At 30.6% G+C, this 16,961-nt stretch overlaps 1 protein-coding gene across 1 annotated transcript; it reads left to right on the forward strand.

The window, feature by feature from the left end:
• Positions 1–5,901: 5,901 nt before the first annotated feature.
• LOC112791835 (serpin-ZX) lies at positions 5,902–7,808 on the forward strand. The gene is made up of 2 exons (XM_025834831.2): positions 5,902–6,372; positions 6,779–7,808. The coding sequence occupies exons 1-2, from the start codon at positions 5,923–5,925 to the stop codon at positions 7,556–7,558; spliced, it is 1,230 nt and encodes a 409-aa protein (XP_025690616.1). The 5' UTR covers positions 5,902–5,922; the 3' UTR covers positions 7,559–7,808.
• Positions 7,809–16,961: the final 9,153 nt, after the last annotated feature.

A 16,961-nucleotide genomic window follows, 5' to 3' on the forward strand; every position in this document is an offset into this window, starting at 1 on the left:
AAATTATGAAAGTCTAATTTATTCTCATTTTTTTCATTCAAAAAATTTGAGAAGAAAAATATAATAATAAAAAATATAATTATAAAAAATTAACAAGAATAATGAAAGAAAAAATAAAAAATAAGTCGTGTCACTTGTTAGTGTCTCTATATTTTTTCTGTCAGAATAGACACAAAATACACTAATTCAATATCTTTGGACACAATGTTTCTGTCCATATCTCATCTGCCAAATACGATTTTGTGTTTTTATATTTCTGTCTCAGTGTTCAGTGCATGTAAACAAATGCAGCCTTAGAGAGCGAATTACAATACTCAATAGAAATTGACCAACACGTCACTAACTATAGAGAGCTTGAAAATCGCTATCAAAGGGAAGAAAGAAAGTGGCAACAGATTATTGAATCCTTGCATGAGGATCTCAACACTAATGACTCACAGATGGACTAGTTTAGTCGTCAACTCAGCAGCTTGACTGAGTATGTGAGAGTCATGGATCCTAGTAATTCTAGACCACGTGTTCCCCTACCTCCTCCTTTTACTTTTCTAAGCTCTCAAAAAAGCACAACCCAAGGCAAATGATCCCCTCCTATCTTGCATCTACAGTATAAACACAGTTTTCTTCTCAAATGCAGGATGATTATAATGATCTCAACGATTCATACGAGGATTATTTAGACGAGTACGAGTAGGGTTACTTATTATATTAGTGGATTTAGACGAATATTTTGTATTTAGTTATTTATTTTGTCTTGAATATTTATGTTAGAGAATTGTTTATTATCTTGATAAGTTTGCAAATTCATTATCTAATATTTAGCATACATTTTATTACTATATTTAAAAATTTATCTGCCTCACTATCTAATATTTAGTATAAATTTTATTTTTATATTTAAAAATTTATTTGCATTAATTATCTACTGTTTTAAATGAAAAAAATTAATTAAAAAAATATGACTATTAAAATCGATGACAATGTTATTTTTTAATCTAAAATAGTCAAAAGAAAATAAAAAATAGACGTCAACATTGTCAATACTTTAATAATTAAATCGATGGTTAATTTGTCAATGTTAATAAATTAAATATCGACAGACTTATTGTCGATATTACATAAGATTATCGATAGTCAAGATGTCACTTTTATTAAATATGTAAAAAATCTTAAATTCATATTATAGACAAAAAGGTTGTCGATTTTATTTAAAACTTATCGATAATTTGGCAAGTCGTCAATTTTATTAGATTTTTAAAAAATCGACACATTTAAAAGTGACATGTCACGCCGTCGATTTTTAATATTATGATAATTCTACTGTCAATTTTAGCCGTATTTTTTGTAATGTATATTTTAAAAAACTCTATTCGTTGTTGTTAGCTTGAACTATTTATATTTGTGAATCTAGTAAATTTATAATCTTTAAGTGAGTAGGGTAACATATTTCATTTTTGTTATAAGCTTCCAAATCCATGCTGATTTTCAGATATAAACATTTATTACTCTATTAGGAATTTTGTGAGCCATTTAATAGTTATAATAAACTTTTTTATACTCTTGAGCGATATGTACCGTTTGGGATTGTTGCTTCTTAATTTTGTTGAACTTGTGATTTATTGAGATGAAATTTTATTTGTATTTCTTTTTTTTTTAAGCACAAACAAATCTTTTATTTTAAGACTCCAACATTTTGACTTTGTAAACAACTAACTATCCATATTATGTATTAGAAGTTAGCTTTTGCTCTTTCATATTAGTTAAGGCTAATATTAATATATTATTCTTCTAAATACTTATTCTATTTTTGAATTGTCACAATGCATACATGATATATCTTTCGTTTATTAAATCTACAAAGTGTAATAGAAGATATATTTTATTTAATTGAATGTGAATGTGTCTTGATGAAGGTATTTATGCTAGTGATAAAATGTTTCGGATGGCTGATGATTCACAAAAGGCTCCTAATAACAACGGAGAGAAGAGTAAGGTTGTTCAGTAGTAATCCAGATTGTCACATCTGTCAAGACCAACAAGAAACAATTCTGCATTTACTAAGGGACTGTCCCCCAACTGCTAAGGTTTGGCATCAATTAATTTATCTGCAACACTTTAACATGTTCTTTAGATCTCCTTTTAATCTCTGGATGAAGTGAAACTTGACAATAGAAATTGGTAGAATTAATCAGGAAAAATGAAAGACATACTTCTTGGTAATTTGTTGGTGATTGTGGCATTGGCGTAATAAAGAAATATTTAGCCAATCTACAACAAGACCAGTGGAAGCTAAAACTTCAATCCTGGCTTACGTCAAAAATATAAAAGAAGCTTTTAAAAAAGAGCCTCTTATCAATTACCCTAAGCGAAAAAGAGAGATGCAAGTCTCGTGGAAGTAGCCCCCTGTTGGATGGATCAAAATTAATTCAGACGGAACCTTTTTGGACAACCCTGGGATGCGGTGGCATAATTAGGAATGAACACGGTAAATAGTTGGCTAGATATATGGTGAATATAGAAAACTGTACAACTTTTTAAGCGGAATTATGGGGACTGCTACATGGATTGAGGACAGCTTGGGAGTTTGGACTAAGAAGAATTGTGTTTGAAATTGATGCTACAGCGGTGTACAATCTGATGATCAAACCCAAGCGATGCATGAACCATCATGAGCCATTGGCTAGACAAATCTACCAAATGACGATAAGAGAATGGAAAATTGAATTCAGATATACATATAGGAAAGGAAACAGAGGAGCGGACTTCTTATCCTGTAAAAGCTAAACAAAAGCAAAAAATAGAAAGTCGAATCACTCTCGTACGTATAAGCGTAAAACAAAATGGACAAGATCAAAGAAAGCTAAAAATATAATATACATATCAGAGTTCCAAAACACAGATATCAAGCTCCAAACTCGACCTGTGAAGTTAAGGCCCGCCAAAGTATATACATAGCCTAAAACAAAATGTGACAGTCCAAGAGATAGTTCTTCACTTGTAAGAAAGGTCTCCAGACGCTCAATGTGGTGCCTCTCGACCTGCATCTGTTAAACAACAGAAATATGTATGTAATGAGAATCGGAGATTTTCAGTATGGTAAAGGTTCCCACATAGTTAATATAAAAGGCCCCGAAAAAATCAGAGGCATTCCTAGAACTCCGACACTCAGATTTCAGCTTAAGGATTAAACTAAACCAGAAATTAGGTAGGTTATCTAAGATATTCAAGTTTTGAATCTAACTTTAACCTAACACTTCACTTTCTATCTCCTTCAATCCTCCGAATCACCAGTGGAACAACCCCTCTCCCTTCACACCTCCGTCAAGAAGGGTTTCTCGGAAAACATACACACACACTTCAAGCAAGAAAAACACAGGTAGAAGAGCAATTATAGGAAGTAATAGAACAAATAGCAAATAAGTATAGGTAAATAGTTAAGCAAACCAAAACAATACACACTCAAGCAAAACAGACAAATGCACATGATGTATGCATGTCCTATGGCTGATAAGTCTCATCTATCGGTTATACAGCCAACTCGATATGTCCTGGTAGTTAACCATTGGATAGTCCCTCTGTGGGCGCATTCCCAAGCTCAACAATAATATCACATGGAGTCAAACTCCAAGCTTAAATATAATATTCCATGGAGTTAAACTCTAAGCTCAAATATAATATAATATTCAAAGACCATATATATATGCATGTCCATGGAGGAACCCGGGGAATTAAAGTATCCGATCACATCTTATGACAGAGGATTAACAATTAGTCTCAATATCATCATCATTTATAAAAAATTCATACTCAAAACTTAATTCATTATTTTCTAAATAAATCAAACTCAAAACGTAATCGTTTTCTTAATAACTCAAAATCGAATCTTAAAATCCTTAAACACAAATCTTCTTAATAACCACTTCAAACAAAACTTTCAATTTTCATAAAAACTTTGGCAGCACCTCCTCTCAAATTTAGACTTTTGTCACCCCTCAAGGGTCCCAACCACCAAACCAAACACCCCCAGTCATTCAAATAATTTCCAGTATCAAATTATTTCAAAACCAAACTAATTCCAATATTAAATATTTTCTACAAATCAACCAACTCTAATAACAAACCGTTCACAAAATCAAATCACACATCATATACTATTTTCACAATCCATCAATAATTTATTCAATTCATTCATATCTTAAAGTCTTCTAGCCTAAGTTTTCACTTGACATTAAACATTAACTACGAGAAACTAAAATCATACCTTGGCCGATTCCTCTCTAAGCTCGGAGCACCTCAAAAACCTCTCATTTTACAAGCTTCAAACTTCCAAACGTCAATTCCTCAAGCCTAATTACCCAGATTTCGTTTCAAACCGCCCAATTGAACTCCAAATCAACCAGAACACAATCTATTTCATAAAATATCATTATAATCATAATAGAGTTAACTAATTCAATGATTCACAAGGGTTTAATAGTTTTTTACCTTACCCACGGATCAATTGGACAAAACCCAGTAATTTTTCACTACTAGAGTTCACATAAACCATCAAAATCATTCAATTTCTCAATACCCAAACCCTAAAATCACAAAATTGAGGAGAGAGAGAACTGGAGAGGAAATGCTAATTTCTTATCACTTCGTTTGAATAGAATCGAAGAAAATTTTGAGACAAACACGTGATCACTGACTGTTCTTCAATCGAAGTTCCAAATTGAAAATTATGGACGATTGAATTTTCGGTGACGAGGGTTATGGTTTTAGCGTTAATTCCCTTTCCTCAATGTGTTTGCACGAGTGTCTACAAGGAAAAAAGCTCATTGTCTGTTTATAGGGTGGGCCTTGGGCTGGTTTGAGTCTGGTCTAATTTGTTCGGTCTGTTAGTCCAGTTTTGGGTTAAAATTTTTAAAATTAGTGTCAAAATTCGTATTTTTAATATTTCTACTCCTCTAAATTATAAAAGTTCATTTTCCTAATTTCTTTGAATAATAATTAATTTATTAACTAATTATTTATTAATTTCGCCGGAGTTTACAGTTCGCCTCGTCGCTGTTGGAACTCTGAATCAGACTACTAACATCTTTATGAGAACTCATCATCCTACTTGTTTTCGGACTCTAGTATCCAAACTCAAGATGGTATTCTTAGCTTCCACTTGAGTTTTCGGACTTTACTGACCCGTCGAACTCGCTAAAAAAGACAGGTCGGGTAAGAATTTGGAACCCGCCAAATAAAGAAAATCCGCAAACACGCACCACCAAATTTGGAGGTTTTGGCGGGGCGGGGTGGGCCGGCCTGCTGGCCTAAGGCTTTTATTTTTTTTAAAATAAAAGAGTGATTACTGTTGCAAAATTAATAATTATATAATTTTTAAAAATTTTTTATTTTTATTTTTATTCTTCTTTTAGTTATTAACTTTATTTATTTTATTTTACAATTTTGTATATATGTTCAAATTATGTGACTTATTTTCTAAAATAAAGATGTTTCTATTGACAAATATTAATTTGAACAATTTTATTAAAATTAAAAATTTAAAAAATAGTATTATAATTTGACTATTTTAATTATTATTTTTTTATTAATTTTAATGAATTTTATTTAAAAAAAATAAAGTGGATTAATCCGCCAACTCGTCAATCCGTCATAAAACGAGATGGAGTAGTATTTTGAATCCATTTTAGTTGGTGGTGCGACCGACTCATCCGTTTATAGCGCAAGCCTAGACGAGATAGATTGGAGCAGGCCGACCTGCTTTGTCACTCCTAAAAATATTAAAAAATAATTAAAATCAATTAGTATCACTTATATTATATAAAATATCTATATATTAATTATAAGATTATATATTTTTATTATTTTAATTCTTTTAATACCTATATATATATATATCCCAATGTATTATTACTTTTGACAACAGCGTCAATGAGACGCTCTTTTGTCGAACTATACTCTCACAGTCTCACAGTCTCCGCCAACACAACAATGGACCTTCGCGAATCCATCACCAACCAAAATGACGTCGCGTTCAGCATCGCCAACCACATACTATCCAACCACTCTGGCAACAACAACATAGTGTTTTCGCCCTTATCGCTCCACGTCGTGCTCAGCATCATCGCTGCTGCTTCCAAGGGTCCCACACGCGATCAGATTCTCTCCTTTCTCCGATCGAAATCCACCGACAATCTCAACTCCTCCGTCTCTCATCTTGTCACCATCGTCCTCGCCGACGCCACTCCCGCCGGCGGCCCTCGCCTCTCATTCGCCAATGGTGCTTGGGTTGATCACTCCCTTTCTCTCAACCCTTCCTTCAAACAACTCGTCAACAACGATTATAAGGCTGTTTTGGCTTCTGTTGATTTCCAGACAAAGGTTCAAATCTCCATCTTTCATACTTCACTGTGATAATTACTGCTTTAATTTAGCATTTTAGCTTCACAGACTTGCGCATTTTTCCCCCGAACGAGTTCATGACCTAATTTAGCACAAATGTTTATTCACCCGAATAATATAATATACATAACTGACTAAGTTAATCGGTAATCTCTAACTCACTATTTTGTACTGTTATTCTGAAATTTATAGCTTTTGGACATAGGACATTAGGAATTGACTCAAGGTTTAAATCTTGCTTTTTGAGCAGCAAGAGGATCAATTATTGTCTAGTATAAACATATTTGATCATTCTCTATATAAACATATTAAGATTAGCGAAAAGCTTTAACTTGCTCTGTTGGCATTTGATGAATTGATCTCAAATTTGATTGTGGGTTTAAAGGCTGTTGAAGTGAGCAAGGAAGTTAATTCTTGGGCTGAAAAGGAGACAAATGGCCTCATTAAGGAGGTCCTTCCAGCCGAGTCAGTTGACGGCTCAACTAGGCTCATCTTTGCCAATGCAATATACTTCAAAGGTGCATGGGCTGAGAAGTTTGATGCACAAATGTCAAAGGACCACGACTTTCACCTTCTTGATGGAAACTCGGTTAAAGCCCCCTTCATGGTCAGCAAGAAGAAACAGGTAATTAGTGCTTTTGATGGTTTCAAAGTGCTTCGCCTTCCTTACAAGAAGGGAGAAGATAAGCGCCTTTTCTCCATGTACGTGGTCCTTCCTGATGCAATAGATGGGGTGTCGGCTTTGCTTGAGAAGGTGAGTTCTGAACGCGGTTTCTTGGAACGCAAGCTTCCTTATCAAGCAGTTTCAGTAGGTGACTTCAGGATCCCAAAATTCAAGATTTCTTTTGGGTTAGAAGCTTCGAATGTATTGAAGGAGCTAGGAGTGGTGTTGCCTTTCAAAGATGGAGATTTGACAGAAATGGTGGATTCTTTTGTGAGTCAGAATCTGTATGTTTCCAGCATATATCACAAGTCATTTGTTGAAGTAAATGAGGAAGGAACTGAAGCTGCAGCAGCCAGTGCCGTGACCATGGCGTGTGGTTGTGCCCGATTTCCAACCAAGATAGACTTTGTAGCTGATCACCCATTCTTGTTCCTCATCAGAGAAGATCTGAGTGGAAGTGTCCTCTTTATTGGGCAGGTGCTCAATCCTCTTGCGAACTGATGTTAGTAGTCTCACGTGAGACAAAGATATTACTACCTACTTGTGATTAGAGGGTGTTTCTCCCTTGTTCTGCTCTCCTGTTTCTATTATGATCCAAGATTTGTGACTCTTTGACATGTGAATTATGTATCTAATTAGTAATTAGATATACAAACGGGTGGTGTAGTTGTTTCAGATTTTATGTTTGACCTCTAATACTTGAGTGTCGTTAAAGTATGTTTAAAAGAATAATATACACTACATTTAGACATGTTTGTTGCGCGAAAATAAAATAGATATATACCGTATAAAATATATAAAGTAATTTAAAATTTAATAATTTTATAATTAAAATTTTATACAAATTTAAATTTAAGTAAAATTATGAAAATACTCATTCAAATTTATGTTTGATTTCGTATTATTATTTTTATTTTTATTCTTCTAAGTTGTTATTTTTATTTATTTATTTTTCTAAAATATATTTAAATATTATTATAGTACAAATATAAAATTATTAGATGAAATACAATTTTAAAAATAATGTTTTAATAGTCGAAATTAACATTTATTTTTTTAATTTTATTTTTTATGACACACGATAATATTATGTATTTTTAATAATATTACAATAAATAATATTAAAAAATATAAATAGTTGAAAGAAAAAAGAAGTTGAATAATATAATTAATAAATATAATTACACTAAAAATTAAAAAATTAAAAAATATTATAAAGAACATGATATTAATTGAAATTAATATTTAATTTTTTAATTTTATTTTCTATAAGTTACGATAATAGTTAGTACCATACATTTTTAACATATTACAACTAAATGATATTAAAAAATATTAAAAATTATAAATTGTTGAAAAAAAGATATGATATATAAATGATATAATAAACAAATACAATTAGATAAAAAAATAAAAAAAAGCTAAAATATTATAAAGGTCAAATATTAAGAATTTATTATATAATACATATATTTAACAAATTTAAAAAAAAAAGAGTTGTGGGCATCAACTAAATTCTTCAAATACGTTAGCTTAAGAATAGAAGAAAAATAAAAAACGGCATGATATTATGTGAAAAGAGGAGATAAAAAAAAGTGTGAAATGAATGTTGGTTTATATAAAAAACATAAGAAGGAGTAAGTATAAAAAAAAAGATGAATTATGTATTATTATTCAATTTATACTTGTTAAAGAGAAATAATATTAACATTAAAATTATATAGTATTCTATATAAAAATAAAGAGTAAGAGAATATAAAAGGTATAGAGTAACCTAAAGAAAAATAAATGACATAAGAGTGAGAAAGAAAATGAAAAAGAATTCTAAGTTGCAATTCTATGTAATAATCATAAGAAAGAGTGAGTAATAAAAAATCCTAAGTTGCAATTCTATGTAATCATAAGAAAGAGTGAGTATAAAAGAGAATGAATTATGTTTATAACTAATAAGAGATATAATATTTTTTTTAAAAGTTAGGAGAGACTTGAATTCGAGACCTCTAAGTGAGGAGGGAAGATTATACTATTTGAGGTATAACTTGTTGGTAAAGAAAAATAATATTAACATTAAAAACATATAGTATCTTATATAAAGTAAAGAATAAAAAAATATTAAAATTATAGAATAACCTAAAAAAATAAGTGTCATGAGAGTGAAAAAAAAATCTTAAATTATAATAATGATTAAGGAAGCACATGAGAAGTAGAAATAAAAAATTTAAAAATAATTCAATTAGATACAAAAAAATATTTAAAAAATAATTTAATTAAATAAATTGTGTCAATTAGCTATTTGTGCTGATATGATATAATATTAAAAAATTAGAAGACTAAAAATGTATTGGAACACTTTCTTCAACTCTATTTTAATATATTATAAACATAAACATATAGATAGATACATTCGAGTGACATATAACAGAAGGTCAAGAAGTTCAGCTATGTTCCTTTTAATTATTAGCATTTAACAAATGATCAAATGTAGCATACTTGAACATAAAATTTCAATGACTAGTTCCTTTTAACATACAGCAAACATTCATAAAGATGATTACTCAGATAAAAAACAAGAAAAAGAACCAGAACCAGAAAATAGAATAGGAACAAGAAGAACTGAATTTTACATATAGAAAATTAAAAATAGGAATTGAATTAAAGAGGGCAATATATCAGTCAATATATTTAACAAAAGAACCAATGTCAGAAGGGAAAAGAAAAGTTCAAAATACAAGGAAAAAACAAATGAGTCAGAATTTATAATACTTATCTCTCTTAATTGTTGTATAGTTTGTACGTATATAGTTATTCAAAATTAATTATTTATGTAATATTTTTTATTTCACAAATAATTTTAGTGAAAACATGGTTTTAATATAAAGGTTCTAACCCTGCCAAGTTAAGGATTCAGAAGTTCAATTGATATGAATAATATCCAACTTCTTGGATTAAGTGACATTGGCCAAATAAAACCAATACCATTAAAATTGATAGAACAAATTTCAAAAGATAATATTATTCAATATAGCTTCACATTCTATGGTATAATTTATTTTTCTTGATAAATTTATTAATAAAGCTTTACATTACTCTCAGTGAATGAAGTACATAATACTAATAGAGGAAAATCTAAGGATTAACAGAATTTATTACTTTTACCCAACAGTTTTAATTATCATCTTATTCTGGTTGATTTTTTTTAGATAAAAAAAATATTAGTGTTTTTTTTTAAATGAAATTATTTGGTATAATTACAGATAGGTAGATTTTGTAGGTAAGAAGTCAACATATGGGAGACGTGTTGGACACGTGGCAGCATCCATGTGTTGAATACTTGAATGATTTTTACAATACTGTAATACACTTTAAATATCAATATTCAACTAAAATACCATCTCCATTTTCATATTAAAAATAATTTCTATCTTATTTTTTTATTCTAATAATTCAACAATATATTTCTAGTCTATATTTTTAAATATTAATTATTAATTTTTGAACAAAAATAATAAATTCTGATAACTATTTAATATTTCTCTAAGACGCACCCCATGATCCTCCTCCTGATAGTCCCCCTGGTCCAGCCTCCAACAAAAGGGGCAAAGCTCAAAAGTGTGAATGTTTTATTCATTGATTAGTTACTGCTCTATATGTAAGCTTCAACCATACCAAGTGTAAACAAAAGAATCAGTCATCACATCAGTATGTATAAAATATATGTTGAAATATAAAAGGAAAAGTATAGGTAGATAATGAAAAAATTAAACAATGTGAATAATAAATATATCGGATGTTCATTTCATTAGGTGTACGGATGATTATTTTAATATTAAGATTTAGGTGGGTAATTTAGAGGTGCAGTGTGTTTTTATTTGATTAGTGGTTGTTCATGTTGTTTAAGATAGTCATTGTTTACCTAGTACTCCCCTTATTAGGTAGACAATGATTTTTGTGAACAATATGAATAATGGACTTTAAAATTGGCCCAATAAAGTAAAATCACACCACATCTCCAAAATATCCACCTAAATCTTAATATTAGAATAACCATTCGTACAGCTAGTGAATTGAACATCCGATATATCTATTGTTCACATTATGTAGTATTTTTATTGTCTACCTATATTTTTCCAAATATTAAATAATGTGAACAATAGATATATCGGATGTTTAATTTACTAAGTGTGCAGATGATTATTCTAATATTAAAATTTAGGTGAGTAATTTGAAGTGTAGTATGTTTTACTTGAAATTTGGCCAATTTTAGGTCTGGTTGTTCATGTTGTTTAAGAAAGTTATTGGGTATCTAGCATAACCCATACAAAATATAATGATTGATTTAGTGACGGATTATTTTTGTGTATACAACATTTTTTATCTACTGTTAGAATTATGAAAAGCATGAACATTTTAGATAATGAGTTACTATTATAATTGATTTCATTTATGATTCTAATTGCTTTATCTATGTCATAAACGTTTTCAGGTCTTACCGTAAACCAAGTAATGTTGCCATTGTTGCGATCCAAAGCCCATGCATAGCCACTTTTCTGAACAGCAGCAACAAGATCTTTCTTAGTTCCATTGACACATACACTCAACATCATTGGTGCCTCACCAAAATCAGCATCAGGAGTAGGACCAGAAGGAGGACAACCAGGAATTGAAGCATTGTTGCATTGATAAAACCACACATCATACCCTCCTAGTTGCCGGTACCATTCGATCTTTCCAGTGTCCAAATCAAGGGCCAAGATTGAATCGGAGTGGTTTTCAGGCTCAACACACTCATCATGTTCAGTAGGCACTGTTCTGTTGCTCTGCCTTTCTTGACACTCAAGTATTCGTCGCGGCGCAGAGTAGAGGTTCCCGGTGGCAATGTAGACATGGTTTCTTTGACCATCAATGGAGGGGCTGCTACCCCATATGGCTGCTCCTGCATACCTCCTACCGTGCCGTTGTTATCCGGTAACATGTAGGTTTGCCATATGATGGCGCCGGATAAGGCATCAAGTTTCGCCATGCTGCCTCGAAATATGCAGCATCTGAAGTTCTTCTTCTGATGCTGTTCCAACATAGTAACCTCTAATGGATATGAACGCACCATAAGTAATTCAGAATTCATTTGAAAGTGTAAGATAAAAATAGTTGTCACATTTGTTCAATTCTGATTTGCAACTTAGATTAAGAACTTGCATAATATTGAGTCTTAAACTTAGACCAAACTTGTAGCTCATCTAATTCTTTGAACAATCATAGAGTATAACTCTTGATGCAATATATATTATCAACAACTGAACAAGTTGGCTTTGGGGAAAAAAGTTTAGGCTAAATTATTATAGATGTCTCTGTAGTTTTGTTCAATTTTTAATGTCTCTTTACTTTAGGGTTCGATTTGAGGGTTCGATTCATCTCGTTCGTGGGTATCTTTCCATTACTAAGATGTGTTTTTTTTCTGATAGTAACAGAACTATAACTAATTTACCTAATAAAACAGAATCAAAACATCTAATTAACAAGCAATATGGTTTTTTTTTTGTGGAGTACATGCTATATAATTTTGACAGAACCATAAGCTAATGTAACTTAATACTAATGGTAACACCACCCAAAATATCATGCAATACTACAGTATAGTAATACTGTAATAGACTCTGCACAACTGAAATGTTGATTCATGTAAATATTATCTCTATAATATAATGATTTATTTTTCTTTTTCTTTTTATGGACCTGCTTTATAATGATTATATGTGACAGGTTTTATTTTTGGTGAGTCCAACACATGCAAAAATATTGAACATGCCCAACTAGCATATAGAATTGGACATAAATGAACAAGTTTTTGACCTATGAAATCAGCACTGATGAGAGTAACATTAATGAATATAAACAATGTCATTGATGCTAACATAATACTTACAATTGTTTCAAGTTACTTCCAAATTAACTACAATCAAATACTACTCAAAATTGAACAATATCAAAAGACTTCTCCTTCTTCCATATCTTTCCATTACTAAGATGTGTTTTTTTTCTGATAGTAACAGAACTATAACTAATTTACCTAATAAAACAGAATCAAAACATCTAATTAACAAGCAATATGGTTTTTTTTTTGTGGAGTACATGCTATATAATTTTGACAGAACCATAAGCTAATGTAACTTAATACTAATGGTAACACCACCCAAAATATCATGCAATACTACAGTATAGTAATACTGTAATAGACTCTGCACAACTGAAATGTTGATTCATGTAAATATTATCTCTATAATATAATGATTTATTTTTCTTTTTCTTTTTATGGACCTGCTTTATAATGATTATATGTGACAGGTTTTATTTTTGGTGAGTCCAACACATGCAAAAATATTGAACATGCCCAACTAGCATATAGAATTGGACATAAATGAACAAGTTTTTGACCTATGAAATCAGCACTGATGAGAGTAACATTAATGAATATAAACAATGTCATTGATGCTAACATAATACTTACAATTGTTTCAAGTTACTTCCAAATTAACTACAATCAAATACTACTCAAAATTGAACAATATCAAAAGACTTCTCCTTCTTCCATATCTTTCCATTACTAAGATGTGTTTTTTTTCTGATAGTAACAGAACTATAACTAATTTACCTAATAAAACAGAATCAAAACATCTAATTAACAAGCAATATGGTTTTTTTTTTGTGGAGTACATGCTATATAATTTTGACAGAACCATAAGCTAATGTAACTTAATACTAATGGTAACACCACCCAAAATATCATGCAATACTACAGTATAGTAATACTGTAATAGACTCTGCACAACTGAAATGTTGATTCATGTAAATATTATCTCTATAATATAATGATTTATTTTTCTTTTTCTTTTTATGGACCTGCTTTATAATGATTATATGTGACAGGTTTTATTTTTGGTGAGTCCAACACATGCAAAAATATTGAACATGCCCAACTAGCATATAGAATTGGACATAAATGAACAAGTTTTTGACCTATGAAATCAGCACTGATGAGAGTAACATTAATGAATATAAACAATGTCATTGATGCTAACATAATACTTACAATTGTTTCAAGTTACTTCCAAATTAACTACAATCAAATACTACTCAAAATTGAACAATATCAAAAGACTTCTCCTTCTTCCAAATCCTCACTAAGAATGTTGTTCCCTTAAAAATCTTTTTCCTTAAGAACCAAACCTGTGAGGTTCTTCAGCAGTGAATTTTCCTTTGTGCAATAATGTGTCAGTGAATGGCCACACAAGTTTTCCAAATCCTGAAAGGACTTGAAAGCATCATCAAAGAAAATTGTTCTCTCCATTTTCTGCATCATCTCCCTCTGTTTCTTCCTTTGCAAGCAAACTCTGTTCTGTTGTGTAGCTTCATTGGCTTTCTTCTTCTCCAATATCAATTTAGCTTCGGCAGTAGCAATGGACAAATCTGAATCAGAAAGTTGTTTCCTTTTCTCCCCTGCATTCAATTTCAAAGGCTTTGAATTTGGCTTTTTTCCTTCATTCTCTAACTTGCTTTCCTTCTCAGCTAGCCATCTTCCCTCCAAATCCTTCCACTTTGTCTCGAAAAGATCGCTAAACTTCGCGGCGGTTCGATGAACTTCATGCCTCGAAGGGTACCAGGACATGGCATTGCAAAACACCATTCTGATATCAGCAGCAAATTGATCAGTTTTCTTGTACAAATCTTTCCGTAACTTCGATTGAACACTCTCCAAATCCATCAAAGGCTTTGAATCATCACGAATCCGCGAAGCCTTTCCTTTCTTGAAATACACTCCATCTGGATGAACCAATAACCTTCTCAGCGTTACTGAACATTGCATCTTCTTGAATCGATCCATACCTGAAAAACTTCGTTTCTTCTCCTCAAAATCAATGATTTTTGCAGCCTCAGTAGTAGTACCCTTCTTCATCCTTGAACCTTCTTCACTCTTTTCTACCTTAGCTCTCTTGTTGTTGTTGAATAGATGAACATGGCTGAATAATGTTGAAGAGGAAAAAACTCTTTTTTGGGGTACCTTTTGTTGGCAGCATCTGAAGATTTAGTGGCATTGTAGAATAAGAATTTGCAGGAGCAAAAGTTGAAGACTTTGGAACAAAAAAATATGGTAGTTAAACCCTAGCAGAGGATTGTTTATTAAGTAAGAAGGGAAAAACCCTATGAAGTGAAATGAAGGGTTTATGTTTTGTAAAGTTGCTTGGAGCACAAGATAATTAAGAAATCTCTTTTGACATATCTATTATATGGACCACTCTACGGTAAAGAACTAAAATGTAAGGGATGAATTATTTTATGGACACATTTAAAATGTTATATGGCTAATTTGGAGCATTTGATATTCCAATAATTTTTTTTTTCTTTTGTGATGCAAGTGACATGAATATAGGGTTCGAAGCATTAAAAAATTTGATAAAGAATTAAATATCAATTTCGTACTCGACAAAATAGTTTTAGAGTGGTTTGAAAATGTAACAGAAAAAATTAATACATATTATATTTTTTTATAAATGACAAAAAAATTTATATTTAGCAAACAAGTTATCTATTTAATTTGAATTTTTGTAGTAATATTTGAATAAATATTTAAAAATATACAAAAAAATTTAAAACAAAATTTGATATCTAAATTTTTTTGTTTTTGTTTTTAAAAAATTGGTCATTCACAATAAAAAAAATTTAAAATAAATCAATTGATATAAAATTAATAAATTTTAAGGACGAAAATATCTTATTTTATTAATAATATTTGCAAAAAATGGTATTAAAATCTAATTCCTAATGTCATTTTTTAGAATGGCCAAATAATAATTTTTTAACCTACACAATTCTTTTTATAATAGGTATATTTTTAGATTTTGAAATAATTTATATTGAAAGTACTAAAATTATTATTAATATAATTTTATCTTATTGTCTAGTAATTAGTGAAATTAGTGGGATAAATTAATTGGTGAGTGAAAATAGAGTAATTTTATTTAATAAATTATATTAATTAGTGAATTGGGGCATTTAGTATTTTATATATTTTAATTTGATGAGCTTCTCCCACGCCATTAAAGCAAATTTTAAAAGAATTATTATCGGTTTCCAAGTTTATTATTATTGTTGGTGTTGTTATTGTTGTTTGTCTCATGCAAATTCAATTTTCATTTAAAGTTGTAGAAAAAGAGCTTAATTTAAAGCAGGCATGTATTATATTTCTCACATTTATTCTTCTTTTTTTTTTGGTCAATGAATTAGACAATCCCCAATTTTAGGTACACACCACACCCACATACTCTTCGGACATTTATTACATGCTTTTCTCAAATGCATTCTCTAGAGTTTAAACTCTAGACCTTAGTGGTAGGGAGAGGGTAAAATGCCACCTGAGCTAAGGCTATTCGGCTTATAAGAATAGTATTCAAGTGGGGCAAGAGAGGTTGGGCTTGTTTTTTGGTGGATTGTATAACCTGGAGAAAGAGTTTTATCAACAACTGATCGTATGCATCATCTCTTGTTTGAAAATATCGAAACCCACATAGAGGACAAGGACATTTTATCATTCCATCAGATGATGTATTAGCAAATGCAAAATCCAAAAAATGTTTCACTCATTCCTGGTATTCTACACTATCCCGGTGACCTCAAATTCAACTTCTATCCATATCCAAGTCAATAAGACATGCAAAGAATACACAGCTATTAAGAAAGATAAAATCAGGTATACTCTAAAGAGAGTATGTATTTACAAAGGAAAAAGAACAGTGCCACTCATCCAGGCCAAACTTATTAGGAAATAATGTATTCTAATTTTCTTCTAGATAATTACAGATAAACAAAGGAAAAAGAATAGAAGCCTACAAAGAAGACTTCAATTCCTGGCTCC

The sequence above is a fragment of the Arachis hypogaea genome, chromosome 1 (assembly GCF_003086295.3).
Source record: "Arachis hypogaea cultivar Tifrunner chromosome 1, arahy.Tifrunner.gnm2.J5K5, whole genome shotgun sequence".
NCBI lineage: Eukaryota > Viridiplantae > Streptophyta > Magnoliopsida > Fabales > Fabaceae > Arachis > Arachis hypogaea.

Excerpts from the sequence above, each read along its gene's own strand:
- LOC112791835 (XM_025834831.2), top strand. The coding sequence starts at position 5,923 with ATGAGACGCTCTTTTGTCGAACTATACTCTCACAGTCTCACAGTCTCC. Across the intron at positions 6,373-6,778 it reads CTGTTGATTTCCAGACAAAG|GCTGTTGAAGTGAGCAAGGA; the intron begins GTTCAAATCTCC and ends GTGGGTTTAAAG.